The following is an 18,361-nucleotide window of genomic DNA, read 5'->3' as shown; positions in this document are numbered from 1 at the left end:
CTGACATTCCTTCAGGAAATCTGACATTCCTTCAGGAAGCAGTTTCCTTAACAAGGCCATGTCACTGAGCAGAGATAGTGGTGATGACAAGCTCCAGGGCTCAGGGGAACAAGGACCACCCTGGCACAATGGGGACGATGGGAACTGCTCTCCTAGCTCTGCTGGAGAGGAGCTCCCCTGGGAAATGATGATATTTCATCCATTATTTGTGAAACTACACGGGATGCCAACGTGGCAGATGTTATCCATTGTCACTGCAGAGAAGTAATATCAGAAGGAACATGGAAATCACTTATTTTTTTTATTTGAACACAATGTGGGATTGCAAAAGGAGGGCTGCCCCAAGACACATGGGTTGCAGGCCAGGTTTAGCAATCTGCAGCATTAAATCTGTCTCCAAGCGAAAGGTGTGGGATGTGCAACCCAGCTGACACACCTCAAGCTACTGGGCATCAGAGGAGCTGCAAACCATCCCTGTGACCACCTCTGGGCTCTGTGTGAGTCCCCCTGGAGAGCTATCTTTAACTCCGGAGGAAAATGACATAATTTTCACTTCATTTACCATGGAAGCTTAAGATAAATTTAATCATTTTGTGCTTGCTGTGGATTAAAAGCACATAGACAGACAGTAACTGTGATGCAGCTGCTGTTCAGTCAGTAAAATGTAGTATTGTAATCACACATCTAAAATCTTAATCTAAAGCTAAAAGGCCTTGTGTAGGATATCAAAGAACTGTAGTTTCAATTTAGCCCATAAGACATTGTCCTGGAACACCGAGGTAGTCATAAAAAGGGTATATAAATCATGGAATCATAGAAAAGCAAGGTTGAAAGGGTCCTTAAAGTTAATTTCATTCCAACCCCCCTGCCATGGGCAGGGACACCCTCCACTAGACCCATGGAACAGCTGTTGTGATGCACACTATGTGTGGCAAGGAAAAAGACACCTAACAAGTTCTAAAAATAAATCACATTTAAATTCAAATTAAATAACATTTCATCTTGAAATGCCATCTCAATTAAGTCAAACAGTTTGGAAACACTGGATTTTTTTGTGAATTTCATGACTTATCCCACTGCTGAGGTCAGAGAGCTGCAGGAAAAGCAGCAAACACAGGAACACAAGTCCTGATCCAGCCTTTCCCAAAGAAGTCACAGCACAAAGAAAGAGAAGTAATTGTTCTGCCTCTCCTGGCTCTTCAGCAGGATGAACACAGCCTCTTAAGCACTGCAAACACAGAAACACAAGTCCTGCTCCAGCCTTTCCCAAAGCAGTCACAGCACAAAGAAAGAGTAGTAATTGTTCTGCCTCTCCTGGCTCTTCAGCAGGATGAACACAGCTACTTAAGCACTGAAAGCCAGGAGCACAGGGATGCATGCAACCAAACACTCAGCCACAACCACTCACGTGAGCCTTCCTCTGCTGCCTTGACCAGGCTGGACTTTTTGGGCTCCTTCGTGTTGGCATTGCTGTCCTGGCTGGACACACTGAGCGAGGCTCCATCCAGGCTGTTCCGCTCGCCATTGTAGCTCTGAGTGGGGAATGGTTGGGAAAATAATCAGGCTGAGCTCTTGTGGTGTCCCGTTTCCTTGTGCCTCCAAGAACATGAGAAGAAATGCCTCTAGTCCCCCAGGTACCTTTTTGGTCAGTGTAGCTTGAATAAATGTGACTTGTATTGTACTGGTGGATTTTCATTTACTTCATTGGTAACCCTGGCAGGCCGTTTTGGATGTGTGTTACATTAAAAGAAAATATAACAGACATAAGAGTCTTGTGAGTTGTGACCTTTTCTGTGCTGCCTGTCTGAAATTGTCTGAGGCTGTCTGAAATTCAGATCAATGGAGCAGTGCCAGAGCTCATAGGATCACAGAAGGGACCTTAAATGTCATCTTGCTCCAACTCCCCATGGGCAGGGACACCTTCAACTATCCCAGGTCACTCCAAGCCCCATCCAACCTGACCTTGGACACTGCCAGGGATCCAGGGACAGTCAGAGCTGCTCTGGGCACCCTCAGCGGCTCCCCATCCTTACAGGGAAGAATTTTTTCTAATATGAAATCTAAACCATCTCTCTTTCAATCTGGACCCACACCCATCCTGTCCCATCACTCCAGGCCCTTTTAAATTGTCTCTCTCCATTTTTCTTGTCACCTCTTTTCAGGTACTGGAAAGCCACAATTGGGTCACCCCAAAGCTGCCTCTTCTCAGGCTGAACAGTCCCAATTCTCTCAGCAGAGCTGCTCCATCCCTCTGATCATGTTGGTGCCTCTGGATTCCTGCAGCAGCTCCAGCTCCTTGTGCTGCTGGAGCCAGGGCTGGGGCAGCTCTGCAGGTGGGCTCTCACCTGAGCCCAGGGGCACAGGGGCAGGATCCCCCTGCCCTGCTGCCCACGCTGGGGATCAGCCCAGGGCAGGGGGTTCAGGCTGGGGCAGGCCCAGCTCTCACCCACAGCACCCCCAGCTCCTTCTCCCAGGGCTGCTCATTAGGTACAGGTCAAATATCACAAGAGGCAGAATACTGCAAACCTGAGTGATGTGAAACAGTGGCTGTGTTTGAAGAGTTACTGACAATGCATTTGGCATCATTGTCCAATAAATGTGAGGCTTTTGAAAAAAATAGATGTGAGGTTAATGTCAAATAATTACTTGACAGTGTGAGGCACACTGTCAAATAATTAAAAAAAAATTGAGTGATTAGTTTTTCCTCATTATGAATTGATAGAAGCAACAGGGTAAGGCTGTCCAGAAGCACTGACAGGGTTGGGTGCTGCAGTTTTATGAGGCAGCATAAGGCAACACTCATCTATGGTGTAACTCCTCTTACATCCACTCTGCTGCCTTCAGGATGAGTCCAGGACAATTCCATTGATGATCACTTTAGTGGTAACTGTCACTTACAGCGTACTTGGCAAAGTGGACTCCTTAAATAAAATGAACTTATAATCAGTTGCTTTATTATGTCTCACTGTATAGAAGTAAGAGAAGTCTATTAATCTTGTTTGCTAATTTTAATTAGAGCATGTACCTCGAATTCCAATTAGCTGCACTAGGCTGAGAAGCAATGGAGAGCGTGCAAGTAGAAAGGACACTTCACTAAAAAACATTTGGTGCTTTGAGTGGTAGCAGAGGGACCTGGCTTTTATGTCAGGCAGTGGTGGAATGGGGATCTGAAAAGAAATAAACACCCAGTCCAAGTGAGGATGAAGTGAATGGACCCACCACTCTGGCTGGAGGACTTTGAATAGTGAGACCCACTAATCACGTGCTTTGTGGGCATGGCAAGGACAGCAGCAGGGAAATGCTGTGTATCAGCAAGGTAGTGAACTCTCATCTCAAGGGTTCCACTTACACTCCGTGATTTTTCTGCTGAAATTGCAAATTACAGAGCTAGAGATAATGGGCTGAGAGTGGCCTTACTTTCAGACTTTCTCGTCTGAAAACCAGAAATTCATTTTGGATAAGCCAAAAGCCCTCTGAGTCCCTAATGAGCTGCCTTGGACTTCCACCAGATATTCAAGAATTTTATTTTTATGGGAGTTTTATTTTTTATGGAATCTGCTGTGAGCCATAACTGTACCTGTTCATAAAGTGTCCGCTCTATCTTTTTGTCCTCTTTCTTTTTAGAGAGCCAGCGCTCGCACAGGAAAACAAATGACTCCTCTGTGGTTTCATCCAGGATCTCCACTTTCTCCAGAAACCAGTCAGGGCTGATCATGCTATTGTCATGGCGAATCTTGATCTTGTATATGATGCCAAGGTCCACAGCCTGTATTGTGAACGTGTCCTCCTGCAGGGTGTTCAAGAGCAGTGGATTCTGTTAACAAAACTCTCAACAGATCATCTACTGGAAAAAAAGGCAAAAAAAGGGAGGCTACAGAACACATATGTTTAAATTCCATATTGCTGGATGGCATTTGGCTAAAAGCTTTGCAGAAGCCTACTGAGGCATATCTGTAAGCTAAAACTGTTCTTCAGGGAAATGCTTTAAAGCCTGCTTCTGCTAGGAGGGGAGCTGCAAGAAGCACCACTTTTACAACCAGTTAGAATATTGAAATCCTGGGAGATTTTTAAGTAGACTTCCCTTTCTAATCTAGTTAGAGTTGCATGAACAATCCAGATAAGTCAATCCTTGCCACCATTTTATCCAAGCGACCCATGGGATGGCCACAGGACATCACTTTTGGTGTTACTTTCCCAGATACAGCTGAAGTTTAAGTCCCATCAATTTAATAAGTTTTGTGGTGAATTCCAGCATGTACTGTGTACATGCAAGTCAGTGGCACAGGGACTGTGGGAATCTGCAGCTCACAGCTCCAGCCAGTTTCCATGACCAAGCTCATAATTTGTCCATCAGTGACTTCATAGGAACATCTGCCTGTTTGCTGCAGTGCCTGTCAGCTGTAATACCCAGCTGACAATCCATACAAAGCATTTTAAGAGGTAATGAATGTGGTAAATGGAATCAATCAATTCATCCCTCATAGGAAAACTCAGCCTATAAAGGCAGTCACTGACTTGACAGATTGAAGACTGAGAAAGTGTCATTAACCCTTCACATTTGTACCTGTCCTCTTTCAAACTTGTTGAAGTTTGTTTCGGATTTGCTGAGTTTTCTCTCCCCCATGTCCCCCATGTCTCCGTAGATATTTAGGAAGACATTGGCATCTGTCCCAGCACCGTAGATATCCCCAGTGAACACGCTGATCTTGTAGGTGTGAACTGCAGAAAGAAACAGAGACGGTTTCTGGTCAGATGAAATATTAAGATCCTTGCTAGACACTGAATTTACCTAAGAAAATGTTCCCCAGGTTTTCTGCTTGTCACTTGCAGAGGTATTAAACCCCATGTGGTTTTTCTTTGAGGTCTCCAATCCACAGACTGGAGAATCCATGGGCTATTTGCTGACTTTCCCTTTCTCCAGCTAATCAATGCCTGTATGTTGCTTTGATCACACAGCTCATGGTTAAAAATGCAAAGAATCATTATGGCCATTACGGGATGGGAAGTCGATAGAGGTGAGGGAGCTCAGCACCTTCTCACACAGAGGCTCCAGGGACACAGATCTGAGAACAAGCCACTCAGAGCTGTGAATCCTTAATACTCCATCTTCCATAAACAAAGACTGGGAATTCAGATGTGCAATTACCACAGGAGTTAATGGCATGTATCTCTACAAATTCCCCATACAGACAGAGAACAGGTTTCTGGGTCCTTTTGCTGAGAGAGTATTTAATTAAGGAAGGGCTGGAGCTGTGCTGTTTAAGTACCCTTTCTCTTTAGCTTGCTCAATGATGAGACAATAAAACCTCATCATGCCTTTAGTAATGTGCTTTACTAAACCCGTTAAATACTCCTATTTTTATTTTGCTACTCTTCTCCCAGTTATATGGGGAAAACAAACAGTTACTGAAAGCATCCTCTCCAGGAAAACAGTGAGGGTCTGTACAAGTCTCTGATTACCCTGGTGGCATATGAGCCATGGAGAATGCCTCCCTGCAAATCCCAGGGCAATGTAAATGAGCAAGAGGCACAAAGTCTTAGTTAGGATTCTGTGTACGTTAACAGTGTTGAAGAAAATTGCTATATTTTCTTTTTCTTCTTTCACAGTAAGACAGACCCTATTCTGCTTCGTCATCCATGAAAGATTTCCATTGATTTCTCTGAGAAATGGATCAGAGTCACCACCTGAGAACATCCACCAGGACTATGTGCAGTGCTGGATTTTCTGGTTTGCCTCCTCACATTTGTCCTACAGAGTTCCAGCTCCATATTAGAGAGGCAGCTGCTAATTTAGTAATGAAGGAAGCAATGCAGATTGTCTAATTAGTCAATGCATCCCTCCTTGGCCTTTGCTTGCTAGTTCTAGAGACCTTGAGGACTAAAACACAGTGTATTATTAAAAAAAGATGATCCTCAGAATACCACGAGCTGATTTTCCATCAGTGTCATTTACACCGTGTCGCTGCCCAAGATGTATGAGGACTCACAGACATGCAGAAGATTTAATCCTTGTCCCAGATATTTCATATCTAAAGCAGAAGTTCCCAAACTTAGCCCTAGCTCCATGCCAGAAGAAACTTTCAACAATTCAAACATTCTATTCCGTAGATTGTAAAACTTGTTTCAAGGCTTTGCCTTCAGAAGGAAAAGTGAGTCACGTAGGTTAATTAACAAATGGTAACTGATCCAAGGTAAAGCAACAGAAATTAACAAATTAAGGAAAATGTCATGCAGGCACCTAGATATCATAGGATCATTGAATCATCAATTTGTTTGGGTTGGAAGAGACCTTTAAAGGCCACCTTGCCCAACCCACCTGCCATGGGTAGTGACACCCTCCACAGGGAATAAACCTGGTTTATCAGAGCCTCCTCCAACCTGAGCTCAAATGTTTCCAGGAATGGGCCATCCACCACTACTCTGGGCCACCCCTGCCAGTTTTACCACTTAGTTATTGCTTTTAAAATTGTCTTTAAAATCAATTAAAGACAACTGATTTTAAAGACAATTTTAAAATCAATTACTAAATGGGAAAACTTAGTCTTTCCCACTTAGTTTGTAGGGAAACTGCAGGAAAAGAAATCTCCCATAAGCTACCAGGAAGAAGGACACCAGTCTTCCTTCCAGCAAAGCACCTCTTCCCTTGGCAATGGAAAACAATCCACATTAATTCCACCCTGACAATGTTCTACAGCAAATGCAAGTCAGACTCTGAAAGAAAAGAAGCAGTGACAGAACTTATTTTCTCAGTTGAATCATCTTGTTTCCAGATGCAAGAGGCAAGAACGAAAATGGCAGCTGAATTCCTTTAGCTCTGCTCAGGATGAGGAAGTCCATGACCTCTCTCAAGGACATAATGAGCTCTGGGTGAGAAAAGGAGAATCTTTTTCTAGAGGAAAAAGAGGTACAAGCAGCTGGCCATATGATGGCTTAGGGGTGAAATTTCAGTTCTTTTTCATTTGCTTCAGCTACCAGTAAAGCCAAACACCAAATGTCACCACTTTGTATGATAAACTCAGAGCTGAACAAGAATTTTTTCTCCTCCTGGGAGGCACTTTAATGAGGTGAAGGTGGCTGCAGTGATCCAGGCTTTAAAGGTTATGCATGTGTACCTGAAGGGCAGCAGGCAATACAACTTTTGGAGGAAAGAGGAGCATTAATTAGACTCATAGGATGGGAAAGGAAGAGGCAGAGTGCACGGGACAGGTGAAGCTGGGCAAATGAATGAAGAGAGGTTAACACATCCTGGAAGACAAGAATTTTGTTAGGCATCAGAGGAGACATGGAAATTATGGGTGTGGAAGGACTCTTAAAAGTCCCAGAGGAAAATAATGACATTATTGCACAGAAGTGCCCCAGGTGTGAGAGAGGTAAAGAACAGGAAGGGAAAGAGAACAGTGGTACCAGCATGGCACTGAACCACACATCCAAATGTTTTCCTTCAAAAATCAGACAAGTCATCCTTACCTACTCCTAGGATTATATTACCTTCTAAAGGTTCTTCAACTTCTTCTTCTATCTGCTTGAGTGTCCCATCCTTCAGGAGCTTTTCAGTAAAGATATCAGATGGCACCAGTTCCCTGACAGTCTCACCATCATCTTCAGACTTTGCAAGCCATCTTTCACATGGAAATGTGACAGTTTCCGAGCCCTGGAGTAAACATGACAGAGGAAATCTCTTCAAAACAACATGAACACACGTTAGCATTTCCCTTTGAAAACACTCTGACAGGCAGGCAAGGATTTTCAACTCATATATGTGTGCACGAGTGTGTAGAGACAGACCTAAAAGAGGGCACAGAAATGCATTTCCTACAGAGGGAGGACATCTGAGGGCTCTCAGAAGAAGCACTGAGCATGCAGCAGAAAACAGGATTCCCAGTGGGTGTGTGAGAGTGGCTGCATGATCCAGCAGATCTCTGCCCTTCCAAGTATTGAAACTTGTAAATTCCTAACCAGGACTGCACCATTCCTGCTGAAGCTCTGCTTTACTGAGACTCTGCAATTCCTCTTCAACCCTTATTCAGGCAGCATTTTCTTTGAAGCTAGTAGGGCTTTTTCTTTTTTCTTTTTTTTTTTCCCTGAGCTCAATACTTCATGATTTTGCCTGTAATTCAGTCACTCAAGCTGGGTTCCAGGCAATTCCCATACATGCAATAAGAGGAGAAAAATAATGATTTAATTTTTGATCTTTTGTTTTGACTTCACTTTGGTGGAAACAAATATGATTTATATCATCAAACAGACGAAAACAATAGAACATGTGTTTTCCACTTGGTAAACAAAATTAATCCCAGACTATTCATTAAGAGCAGACTCCCATAAGGCCTCCCTTAAGATGCCAAGATGCAGGCAGCTTTTCTGCTGGGCACCCCAGGCTAAGACTCCATGAAGAGAGGAGCATGAGGCACCATGCAAGACACAGAGGCCACAAGTCTGAACAAAAAAAAAAAAAAAAAAAATAAGGAAGTTAGTTTTAATCTCACAGTAAATAAATACAGAAAAAAAAGTCCTTTTCTTTACTGACAAGCTCATAATTTATCTCTTACCCTTCACAGGGACTTTCTGCTCTTTCCAGAATACTGTGTGGCATCACTTTCATATATAGCATGCCAGTGAAGGTTAACAGCATCCCAGAGGGGTCGTTTTGGGCTGGAGGGGACCTTAAAGATATCTGGTTCCAAGGCCCCTGTCATGGGCAGGGACACATTCCACTGTCCCAGGGTGCTCCAAGCCCTGACCAGCCTGTCCTTGGACATTCCCAGGGATCCAGTGGCAGCCACAGCTTCTCTGAGAAACCTGGGTCTCCCCACCCTCACAGTCAAGAATTTATTTCTAATATCTAATATCCTGCTCTCTGTCAATCTGAAGCCATTTTCCCTTATCCTGTCCCTCCATCTCTTGTCCAAAATCCCTCTCCAGCTCTCTTGTAGACACTCTTTATGAATAATTTCCACCTTAATTACCCTGCTGTGATTACTTACCAAGCCAATACAGGGCCCTTTCTTCACTACTTTCTCTATTTAAATATTAAATATTAATACACAGCAATGGAAGGGAATAGATCTCACTGTAGCAGTCCTGAACATTGTTGTGACTGTGTGCTACAGCCTGGAACTGCAGGTCCTGCCCTCGCTGACACCATCAGTGGGGAGGAACAGCTTGTGCACACAGGAGCAGATGAGCACTCTGATCACAGCCAGCCTGGAGTGAGCAGGTCACAGTGTCACCACCCAGAGATGCCAGTCTGTGGGAGCAGAGCCCCTCCAAGGGGCTCGTGTGACTGCAGCAGAATCACACTTGGAGTGCACACAGCCCAAATCCTCTGCTGTTAATGAAAGCCCATTTCTCCTCCCCTCTGCCGCTCCCCGCAGCGCTGCGGTTTAACCCCAGACAGAGATGTTTAACTCCAGGAGGATGTTTGGAGCGTGGCATACAAAATGGTGTCAAAGGAAACTGGCAGCACTTCAGGTGATTTCACATCTTTTACTTTCAAGTGTTATTTGTGCTACACAAGCAGGATGCAGTACCTAATAATTCCTGCCTCCTCGTTTCTGCACTGGCTGTCTGACCACTTCACCTGTATTATCTGACTGTACGCCGTGCTGATGAACAGTGCTTATCTCCACACCTGCAGGCTGGGAAGAGAGGGCTTTCCAGAACGATGCTTCAGTGCTGAAACTCTCTCCTCCTGATAGAGATCCCACTTCAGTCGCATTTCTCACTGAAGATTTCAACAGCTCCTGAACATTCATACTGCTGGCTGTATGGGCCGTTGATGCAAACACTGTTTATTTGGTAACAAGATATCTAGGGACTGGAGCGACAGCACAGTGGGGCATAATGTGCACTTACTGCAAGAGTTAATTGTCTCATTATTGATAATCACCATGCCACTGCCGCGGTTTTTATTGGGGTTTCCCTGTTAGTGATTGTATTAATAGTTAAGCAATGTAAAGTGCCCTGGTTTATATTACCAACAGTAAAATTCTCTTGCAGCCCTGAACAGAATTTAACTGTTAGAGTCTGAGTCTGACCTAAGCTAGAAGGAGGGTAAGATACTGTGCTAAAAGTCAATGCTTCTCCTCTTCTCCAAGTTGTAACAAATGAAATATAATTATCAACTATAATTGGCATGCCAAGATGGTTTTTTCAGCACGCAACAATCCCAGTTTCCTACCCAAGTGCTTTCAATTTAATCTGAAAAGTTACTGACCTCATTTTTTCTTTTGCAGCTCTACAGATACATCTAGACACATCTTAGCAGTCTAATCAGGTAGCAGAGCTTTTAGAAGCACTGGCAGCATATTGCTATCCTGTGGCAGGTCATAATATCCTGCGGCTGATCAGCGGCATCATGCAGCGCTCCTGCTTTCTTCTTTTTTTTTTGCCATGCCATAATCAAAAGATCAGTAGAATTGTGAATCTCTCCATTCCCAAGTCGTTCAGGGCTTTCCTCCCTTCCTCCCTCCTCAGGTTCCTCCCCACCTGCCCCTCAGGGCTACTGCAGTGGCTGAGGAGGGGGTGCAGCCCCAGGACCCTCTCTCGTCAGGTTGAGGAGCACCCAAGACAGAGCTCTCAGGCACTTCCCAAAGTGCTCAGTTTAAGGCCAGTGCAGAAAGAGGCAGCCCAGGAATCTCTTTTCCCTTGGTTTCCACACATTTGGGTGCCCCCCTCTTTATCTTCTCCAGCTTGTGGCCAACAACAATATCTCTGAAAACACCGCATACCTGTTCATTAACCCAAGCAAGGGTTAGGCAATACACAGAATCTGATAATGTCAGACTGTCAAAAAGGTGATAAAGAGGAGCAATCCGAGGGTATTGGCTTGTGAAGAAGCTTGTCCAGGAGGATGGAAACGGGAGAAGAGGGATTTTCTCACTCTGCACAACTCCCTGACAGGAGGTTGGAGCCAGGTGGAGATCAGGCTCTGCTCATGAGGATCAAGGGACTGGAGGAGAAGAAACAGCCTCAAGGTGCACCAGGGAAGATTTACACTGGATATTGGGAAAAATTTCTTCCCAGAAAGGGTTGTCCAGCCCTGGCAGAGCTGCCCAGGGCAGTAGAAAAGTCCCCATTCCTGTAGATTTAAAAGCCATGTGGATGTGGCACTTGGGGACATGGGTCAGTGGTGGACTTGGCAGTGCTGGGGGAATGGTTGGACTCGATGGTCTTGGAGCTCTTTTTCAACCTAAACAATCCCAGAAACAATTCTATGGTGAGGAGGGTTCAAGGAAGAAGACCTGTGAGCTGATTGTGTAGCAAAGAGAATAAAACATATCCTGCAAATTTTGAAGGAGGAAGCAAGATGAGAAGTGGGATCACCATGACTGATCTTGGCATTAGGAGTCACCTGAGGAGTGCGCAGACCTGAGGGGAGATAAAAGCTGACATCCCTTTGGAATAAGAGGAAAGAGTCCAGGTCTTCTACAATGCAGCTACCGCTGCAATTCTGAGCTGGCCCTGAAGAGGTGATTTTCTTTTGAACCTCCCCAGAGCCAGATTCATCCCTGCTGCTATAGCCAGCATCTGAAAGCAGGGCTGAGAGACACTTTCTTACATGGACAGGACCAAGGTGACCAATCTGACTGAATTGTGTTAGTCTTCTTCACATGAACAGCAGAAAATCCTATAATCTAACTTGATTTTTTAACATGATTCAGAGATTTGCACTGAGAGGCATTTTGCTTGCCTTAACTGTACTGGCTCCTAGCATTTCTTTCTTCCAGGATTAAGGGACTGAAAAAATTGTTCCTTGTCCGTGTTTGGCAACAACACTTTTTATTTTAAAATACTACGCCCACTTTCCGCTCCCTTCCCTGTGATCCCTGAAAACAGAAGTACGCATGAAAACACGAAGTCTCAAAAAAAGTAATTATTTCAGAGCCTTATCATCAACATTTGAAGAACAAAACACGCGTTTGTTGTCCCCAGATCCCCAGGCTCCAGCAAGTTTAGTGCGCATTTCTCTTCAGGGAGCAGTTTTTCACTGTTAATCACACTTTGTACACAGGAGATGCAATCTGGGAGATGGAAGTGGTGGCTCCTGGGGATGTGCAGGGATTTCAGAGCCTACCTTCCCGTTTGGCAGCAGCCTCCGGATTGTCACACGGTCCAAGTGCCACCCCGAGTTCAGCCCTCCGCCGTTGTGTCCGATGCGGATCTTTTCAATAATGTCACCAACGTCCTCCAGCTGCAGAGAAACAAACAAACAAACAAACAGACAAACAAACAAACAAACAAACAAATAAATTAACAAGGACCAAAACTGTCAGAACCCAGGACATTCCTCTGACTGCTTGAGACCCTGCCCAGGGGGCTCAGAGACCTTGGCACAGAGTCAAAAACACCTGTGCCTTTGATTTTAACCCATGGAAACAATTACCAACCTTGTGTGAAGAGTTACAAGCCACAAGGGTTTGAGTAGAATGATAGTTAATTTATCACAGGGTGAAAAAGTACAATTTGGGTTTTTCAGAACAGGGGTTCAAGAGGCAAGATAGAGGAATCTGGGCATGTCCAGTCTTTCTCCTTCTTCTTCTTGTCCTTCATCTTCTGCTGGGATGGTGACACTTCTGGATTGGTTTAGAGTAGAAACAGAGTGTCTAACATATGCTATAGGTATTGGAAAATTATTGTAAATAAAGTAGTTTTTAGTATAAAATGCTAACACCACCCCAAGGGTTGTCACTGGGTCTCAACCCAACCTGCTGGACAGACCTCAGCTGGTCAGAAAGAGAATGTATTAAATAAGAGAAAATAAGCAACCTTGAGAACCAGAGCTGAGGAATCCTGACTTCTTCTTTGGTCACGGGGCTGGGAAAAAAGACTCTTTAATACTCAGGAGCCATTTCAGCAACACAAAGAACCTGAGACAAAACCAAACAAGCAGAACCCCCAAAAATTTTAAAAAGGGAAATATTGGAGCATGAACAACTGGTGGCTTTTCAGACACCACTTCTCTACCTTATTTCATATTTTTCCAGGCTGTTTGAAGTTCCAGGGGAGAAAATGTTAGTGCTGATATATTGTAGAATTATAAAGTAAAATCCTAGAATAGGTTTGGTGCAAAAGGACCATAAAGATCAGTCAGTTCCCCCCTCCTGCCATGGGCAGGGACACCTTCCATTAGACCAGGGGGTTCCAAACCATATCCTTGAACACTTCCAGGGATGGAGCAACCACAGCTTCTCTGCAAAACCTGTGCCAGGGCTCCATCACCCTCACAGGGCAGAATTCCTTCCCAATATTCCATCTAACCCTGCCCTCTGTCAGTTTAATACCACTGACCTTTGTTCTATCTGCCTATATAAAAAGCCCCTCACCCTCTTTTATTAAGTCCCTTTTAGGCCCTGGCAGGGGCTCTGAGGTGTCCCTGGGGCTTCTGTTGTGCAGCTGAGCAGCCCCAGCTGTGCCAGGCTGGCTCCAGAGCAGAGGGGCTCCAGCCCTGGCAGCATCTCCATGGCCTCCCCTGGAGTTATGCCCTAATTTGCATTTTGGCTAAAAGTTTTCCCTGGACTTCTGCTCCAAAATGGAGAGAACCTTGCTCTGGACAAATTACCCACCATATGAGAAAGGTCTGGCTGCACAGCAGCAATCCTTCATCTCAGGCTTCTCTGCATGAGTGGGAATGAAGGCTTGGAAATTGTCCCTGTACTTGGCACTGGTGAGGCAGCACCTCGAGTGCTGTGTCCAGCTCTGGATCCCTCAATTCAACAAGGACACTGAGGGGCTGGAGCGATGGGATAACACTGGGGAGGGGAGAGGGGAGGGACCATCCCTGGGGGGCAGACCACCAGGGGTACAGAGACCAGGGGGGTGAGGGAGGAACCATGTGAGGGGGAATATACCATCCACGTGACCCAATAACATATTTTCCCAACACTCAGTGCAAACAACTAAGTAACTATTTAGTGCAATACCACAGTCCAGGGCAGGGAACGGAGCTGGGGAGGGAGCTGGAGCCTCAGGAGAGGCTGAGGGAGCTGGGAAGGGGCTGAGCCTGGAGCAAAGGAGGCTCAGGGGGCCCTTGTGGCTCTGCACAGCTCCTGACAGGAGGGGACAGCCGGGGAACAGGGCTGTGCTCCAGGGAACAGGGACAGGACGAGGACACAGTCCTAGGCTGTGGGGAGGTTTAGTTTGGACATTTGGAAGAAATTTGTCACAGAAAGGATGATTAGACATTGAAATGATCTGCCCAGGGAGGTGGTATAGCCACTGTCCCTGAAGGCATTAAAGGAATGAGGGGATGTGGCCCTCAGTGCTCTGTTCTGGTGACCAGGCCAGACCTGATGATCTCAGAAGTCTTTTCCAGCCTAATTGATTCTGTGATTCTATGAAACTGGAATGCAGCTGCATCTTAAACTACTATTTTTAAATCACTTTCTTTTTTAAACACTTGTGTGTATTCTTTTAATACTGGAAGAATAACTTTGAGGTTGAAGTACTCTACAAACAGCCTGGCATTTTATATTATCTCTCCTCTTCTGCCAGAGAATCCCAGTGCCATTCTGAGAAAGCCAACAGGTATAAATCAGGTTGATTATCTTATGAAGTTGATACAGGGTTTTTATGCCTCACCTTATTAATTGAGTAATTTGTTACTAGTGCATTACTTTTAACTCACTTCCCTTTCAAAGGCTTAAACAGGAAAAATTGAAATTTGCTCCTAAGTATTAGCTTTTGGTTATTCCAGTGCAAACTTTTGTGTAGCTGGCCTTCAAATACCCAAGGCTGGCTTCAGACCTTTGCATGTAGAACACTGAGCTGTCCTTCTGTCCTTGGGGCTTCAGAGGCTGATTTTCTTGGATAGAAAATGGAGCATATCCATTTCCATCACTGGAGACTGCTCCCTTCTCACCCAGCCATACAGAAGCAAAGACAGCAGTGGTTTTAGAAGGCTCCATAGGTCAGTAGGTCTGCACTACCCAAGGAATCCACACTCTGAACAAACTGGGTTTGACTCCAGCAGCCCTGCTCCATCTTCAGACAGCACAAGATTCACCACAAAATAATTAAACTATCCAAACTCATTTCTAAAACTCACACACATACACACAAGTATACATTAGGGAAAAATTATTTTTCCTCTTTTGTCCTGTCCAAATACTCATCTTTCACTGAGACTTTTAATCAATACGTAGCAATAAAATGATGCTTGAGCAGTCAAGATCCATGTTAAAGAAGTGGGCTTTGCCCTGCTCTAGGCATCTCCAGCAAATCATCACTTGGAAGCATAGCAAAGAGCAGTCTCTAATCTTTCATGCCTCTTTTGCAAAATACAAAATGATAGAGGGAGGTAGAACCACAAAGCAAACAGACAATTCCCAGTTTGTGTTTTCTGAAACCCCCCAAATTGTTTTCAAGGTCTGTTGAACTCCAAATTATGGCCCTACACAAGCAGGTGAAAGAAAAATATATTTTGCTTTGTTCCCGTCTCCTGCAGAAAGAGGAACTGGTGAAGTGAGAATGAAATTTGGGGACAGGTTAATGTGATGTTATAAATCGGTAGAACACACTGCATTTTCTCTCACTTAATCTAAGAAAAGTACTGATGCTTCAGATTCCACCAAAATTGAAATAAATCTTATGTAATAAAGACTTAAGCAGAACACTCGGTTTAAGATTTATACCTATGGATTAATGCAACCTCTGCTATGAAAAATAGTATGGAAACTCCACTGAAATAAGTCTTATTCTTTGTTTTAAAGGAATCACACTGGGGATTTATTTTATGATTCATGACATGCAACAACAATGTGGGCTGCAAGTATTTTAAAAATTGGTTTAAAATTTCCCTTCAATTACAAAAACAAACCAGACTCAAAATAGAAAGAAGATGTAAAAGCCTCTGTGAAGTCAGTGTTGGTGCTATAGCAAGGGGGAGGGGAAGGGAAGGGAAGGGAAGGGAAGGGAAGGGAAGGGAAGGGAAGGGAAGGGAAGGGAAGGGAAGGGAAGGGAAGGGAAGGGAAGGGAAGGGAAGGGAAGGGAAGGGAAGGGAAGGGAAGGGAAGGGAAGGGAAGGGAAGGGAAGGGAAGGGAAGGGAAGGGAAGGGAAGGGAAGGGAAGGGAAGGGAGCAGCATCAACAGGATAAGCCACAGCAGGTCTGGCTGTGTTTTTTGCCTCTTACAAATCCTCAGCAATAGGAATATACTGTGAATAGGAATTGCTTAACACTGTAGATGTAAATGAGCTCACTCTTTGATGTGCACTTGTTTACTATTTGCATACAGTTGTGCAAACACTTCAGGAAATACTTGGTAAGATCTTTCAAAAAGTTAGCCTGGGTATTAAAAAATCACATTGTCTACAGCAAAGAAATGATTTCTCTGCCTGAGGATACAGAAGGAAAAGCGTTATGCTTTTAAGTATTGCAAACTGCAAGAGAATCACAGAATCACAGGGACCCACAATGATCATCAGTCGAGCTCCTGCCCTGCACAGACCCCCAACAATCCCACCCTGGGCATCCCTGGGATCATTGACCAAACTCTCCTGGAGCTCTGGCAGCCCCAGGGCCCATCCCTGGGGAGCCTGGGCAGTGCCAGCACCCTCTGGGGGAGAGCCTTTCCCTGATACGCAACCTAAATCTCCCCTTCATGCTGTTTCCTCAGTCCTGTCTGCCCATGACAGTGCAGGGATCAGTGTCTGCCCTTCCTCTTCCCCTCATGAGGAAATTTGAATTGTGGTGGATTCTCCTCTCAATCTCCTCTTCTCCAGCTGAGCAGACCCAGTGCCCTCAGCTGCTCCTCACACAGCTTCCCCTCAAGGCCCATCACCTCCCTGTGGCTTTCTTTGGATGCTCTCTAACAGCTTAATGACTTTTTTTATACCGTGACACCCAAAAGTGCCCTCAGCACTCGAGGTGAGGCTGCCCCAGCCCAGAGCAGAGCAGCAGTGACCGAGCTGGGTGAGACCAGTGAGGAGCAGAGCAGTGGTGACACATCCTGGTCAGGATTTCCACTCTCACTGTCATTTTGGAAACGGCCTCTGGCCCTTCCCCAGCCTGGAAATGCATCCTTGGTGCCAGTGGAGGTGAGGAGGAGGGAGGGGCAGGGGCTGACATGACCTTCCTCATTTTGTGACCTCCCACATCTTTGCAAGGCTCATCTCAGGCATTATTAAAGCACTTTCTGTTGATTAGATAAATTTGATGGTTTCACAGTACAAGAATAGAGAGGACTAAGGGTGTCTATTCCTGACCACTGCATGCTCCCCAATGCCCCCAAGCTTCAATCTTACCTCCACGATGAACTGATTCACTGAATTCCTTTCAAAATACATCCTTTGCTCTCTCTTGTTGAGGCACAGGGATTTTTGCTGAGTGCAAATCCCATCACTTCCATAAAGAACAATGAAGACATCTGCATCCGTGCCAGCTCCAAAAATATCACTGGTGTACACTGTGATCTCGTAAGGAACAACTGGTTTAGGAAATGACAGAAAACAGAAACAAGCCAAAAGGAGTTAGGAGCCAGCATAGAAATGCCCCTAAGGAAAAAAATATTAGTGAAACAAAAAATGAGTTATAAATCTCAACAGTGAAAGAGGAGAGGGTACCAGTCACACACTTGTGGTCAGCTAAATTATCAAGTTGGTCTGTCCTATGAGAATACAAAGGAATTTCCTTTCATAAGGAAGTTCCTTTTCTTTATAAAGCAAATTGACCTTGATATGAGTTGATGTAATGAGTTTTTAGGTTAAACATACGACATTCAGTATACTTGCCATCCAAAGTTACTGAAACAAGATTTATTTCAACAGCTCAAGAGTTAAAGCAAAACATGAATTTGCAAATTGTTGAGCATTTAAGAAGATGGATGAAGTTAAGACAACTGGAGGCAGTGAAAAATATTCAGGATAGTCTTATTGATAAAAAATGCCTAATATTTCCATTACTAAACACATGACAAAAATCCATCACAAGGAAGTTAATAATTCCTCTGTTCCATTTTTCACTTGGTACCACCCTCCCTGAAACTCTGAGGCAAACAGGTTAAATTACAACTCAGAACCATGGTGAATGCAGAACAGTAATGTTCAAGACCATAAATACTCCCCTATTCTTTTCCTGTAGTTTCTCCAGAATGTCCCATGACCTCAGGATGTGCTGCCTCCTTTTGTTCTCTTCTATCTTCACAGCTTCTCAGTCCTGAGTCCTGCTGGAGTATGACTCAGACTTGCTCAGGAATGAGGCTGACCCAGGGATATAGGAACAGGGGCTCTGCTCCTGGCTCTGCTATGGGCTTGCTGAATGTATCCTCAGTTTTCAAGGTGAGATGGTGTTCAGCTCACAGAGTAAGAAATATCAGACAAGTGTGTGCATCTCCAGATGTCAGCAATAAAGTGCAGAAACACTTAA

General features: G+C 44.7%; 1 protein-coding gene across 1 annotated transcript in view; it reads right to left on the bottom strand.

The window, feature by feature from the left end:
* The window catches only part of LOXHD1 (lipoxygenase homology PLAT domains 1), a 79,708-nt gene that overhangs the window by 47,746 nt on the left and 13,601 nt on the right, over positions 1 to 18,361 (bottom strand). The window contains exons 9-14 of the mRNA XM_005490126.4: positions 17,242 to 17,423; positions 12,077 to 12,193; positions 7,489 to 7,651; positions 4,565 to 4,719; positions 3,578 to 3,787; positions 1,409 to 1,532 (exon numbers count right to left, since the gene is read on the bottom strand). Of these exons, the coding sequence (XP_005490183.3) occupies positions 1,409 to 1,532; positions 3,578 to 3,787; positions 4,565 to 4,719; positions 7,489 to 7,651; positions 12,077 to 12,193; positions 17,242 to 17,423 (951 nt within the window). The remainder of the gene's footprint in view (positions 1 to 1,408; positions 1,533 to 3,577; positions 3,788 to 4,564; positions 4,720 to 7,488; positions 7,652 to 12,076; positions 12,194 to 17,241; positions 17,424 to 18,361) is intronic.

This window comes from Zonotrichia albicollis, chromosome Z (assembly GCF_047830755.1).
Source record: "Zonotrichia albicollis isolate bZonAlb1 chromosome Z, bZonAlb1.hap1, whole genome shotgun sequence".
NCBI lineage: Eukaryota > Metazoa > Chordata > Aves > Passeriformes > Passerellidae > Zonotrichia > Zonotrichia albicollis.
Note: the sequence above shows the minus strand (reverse complement) of the source record. Positions and strands in the feature narration are given on the sequence as shown.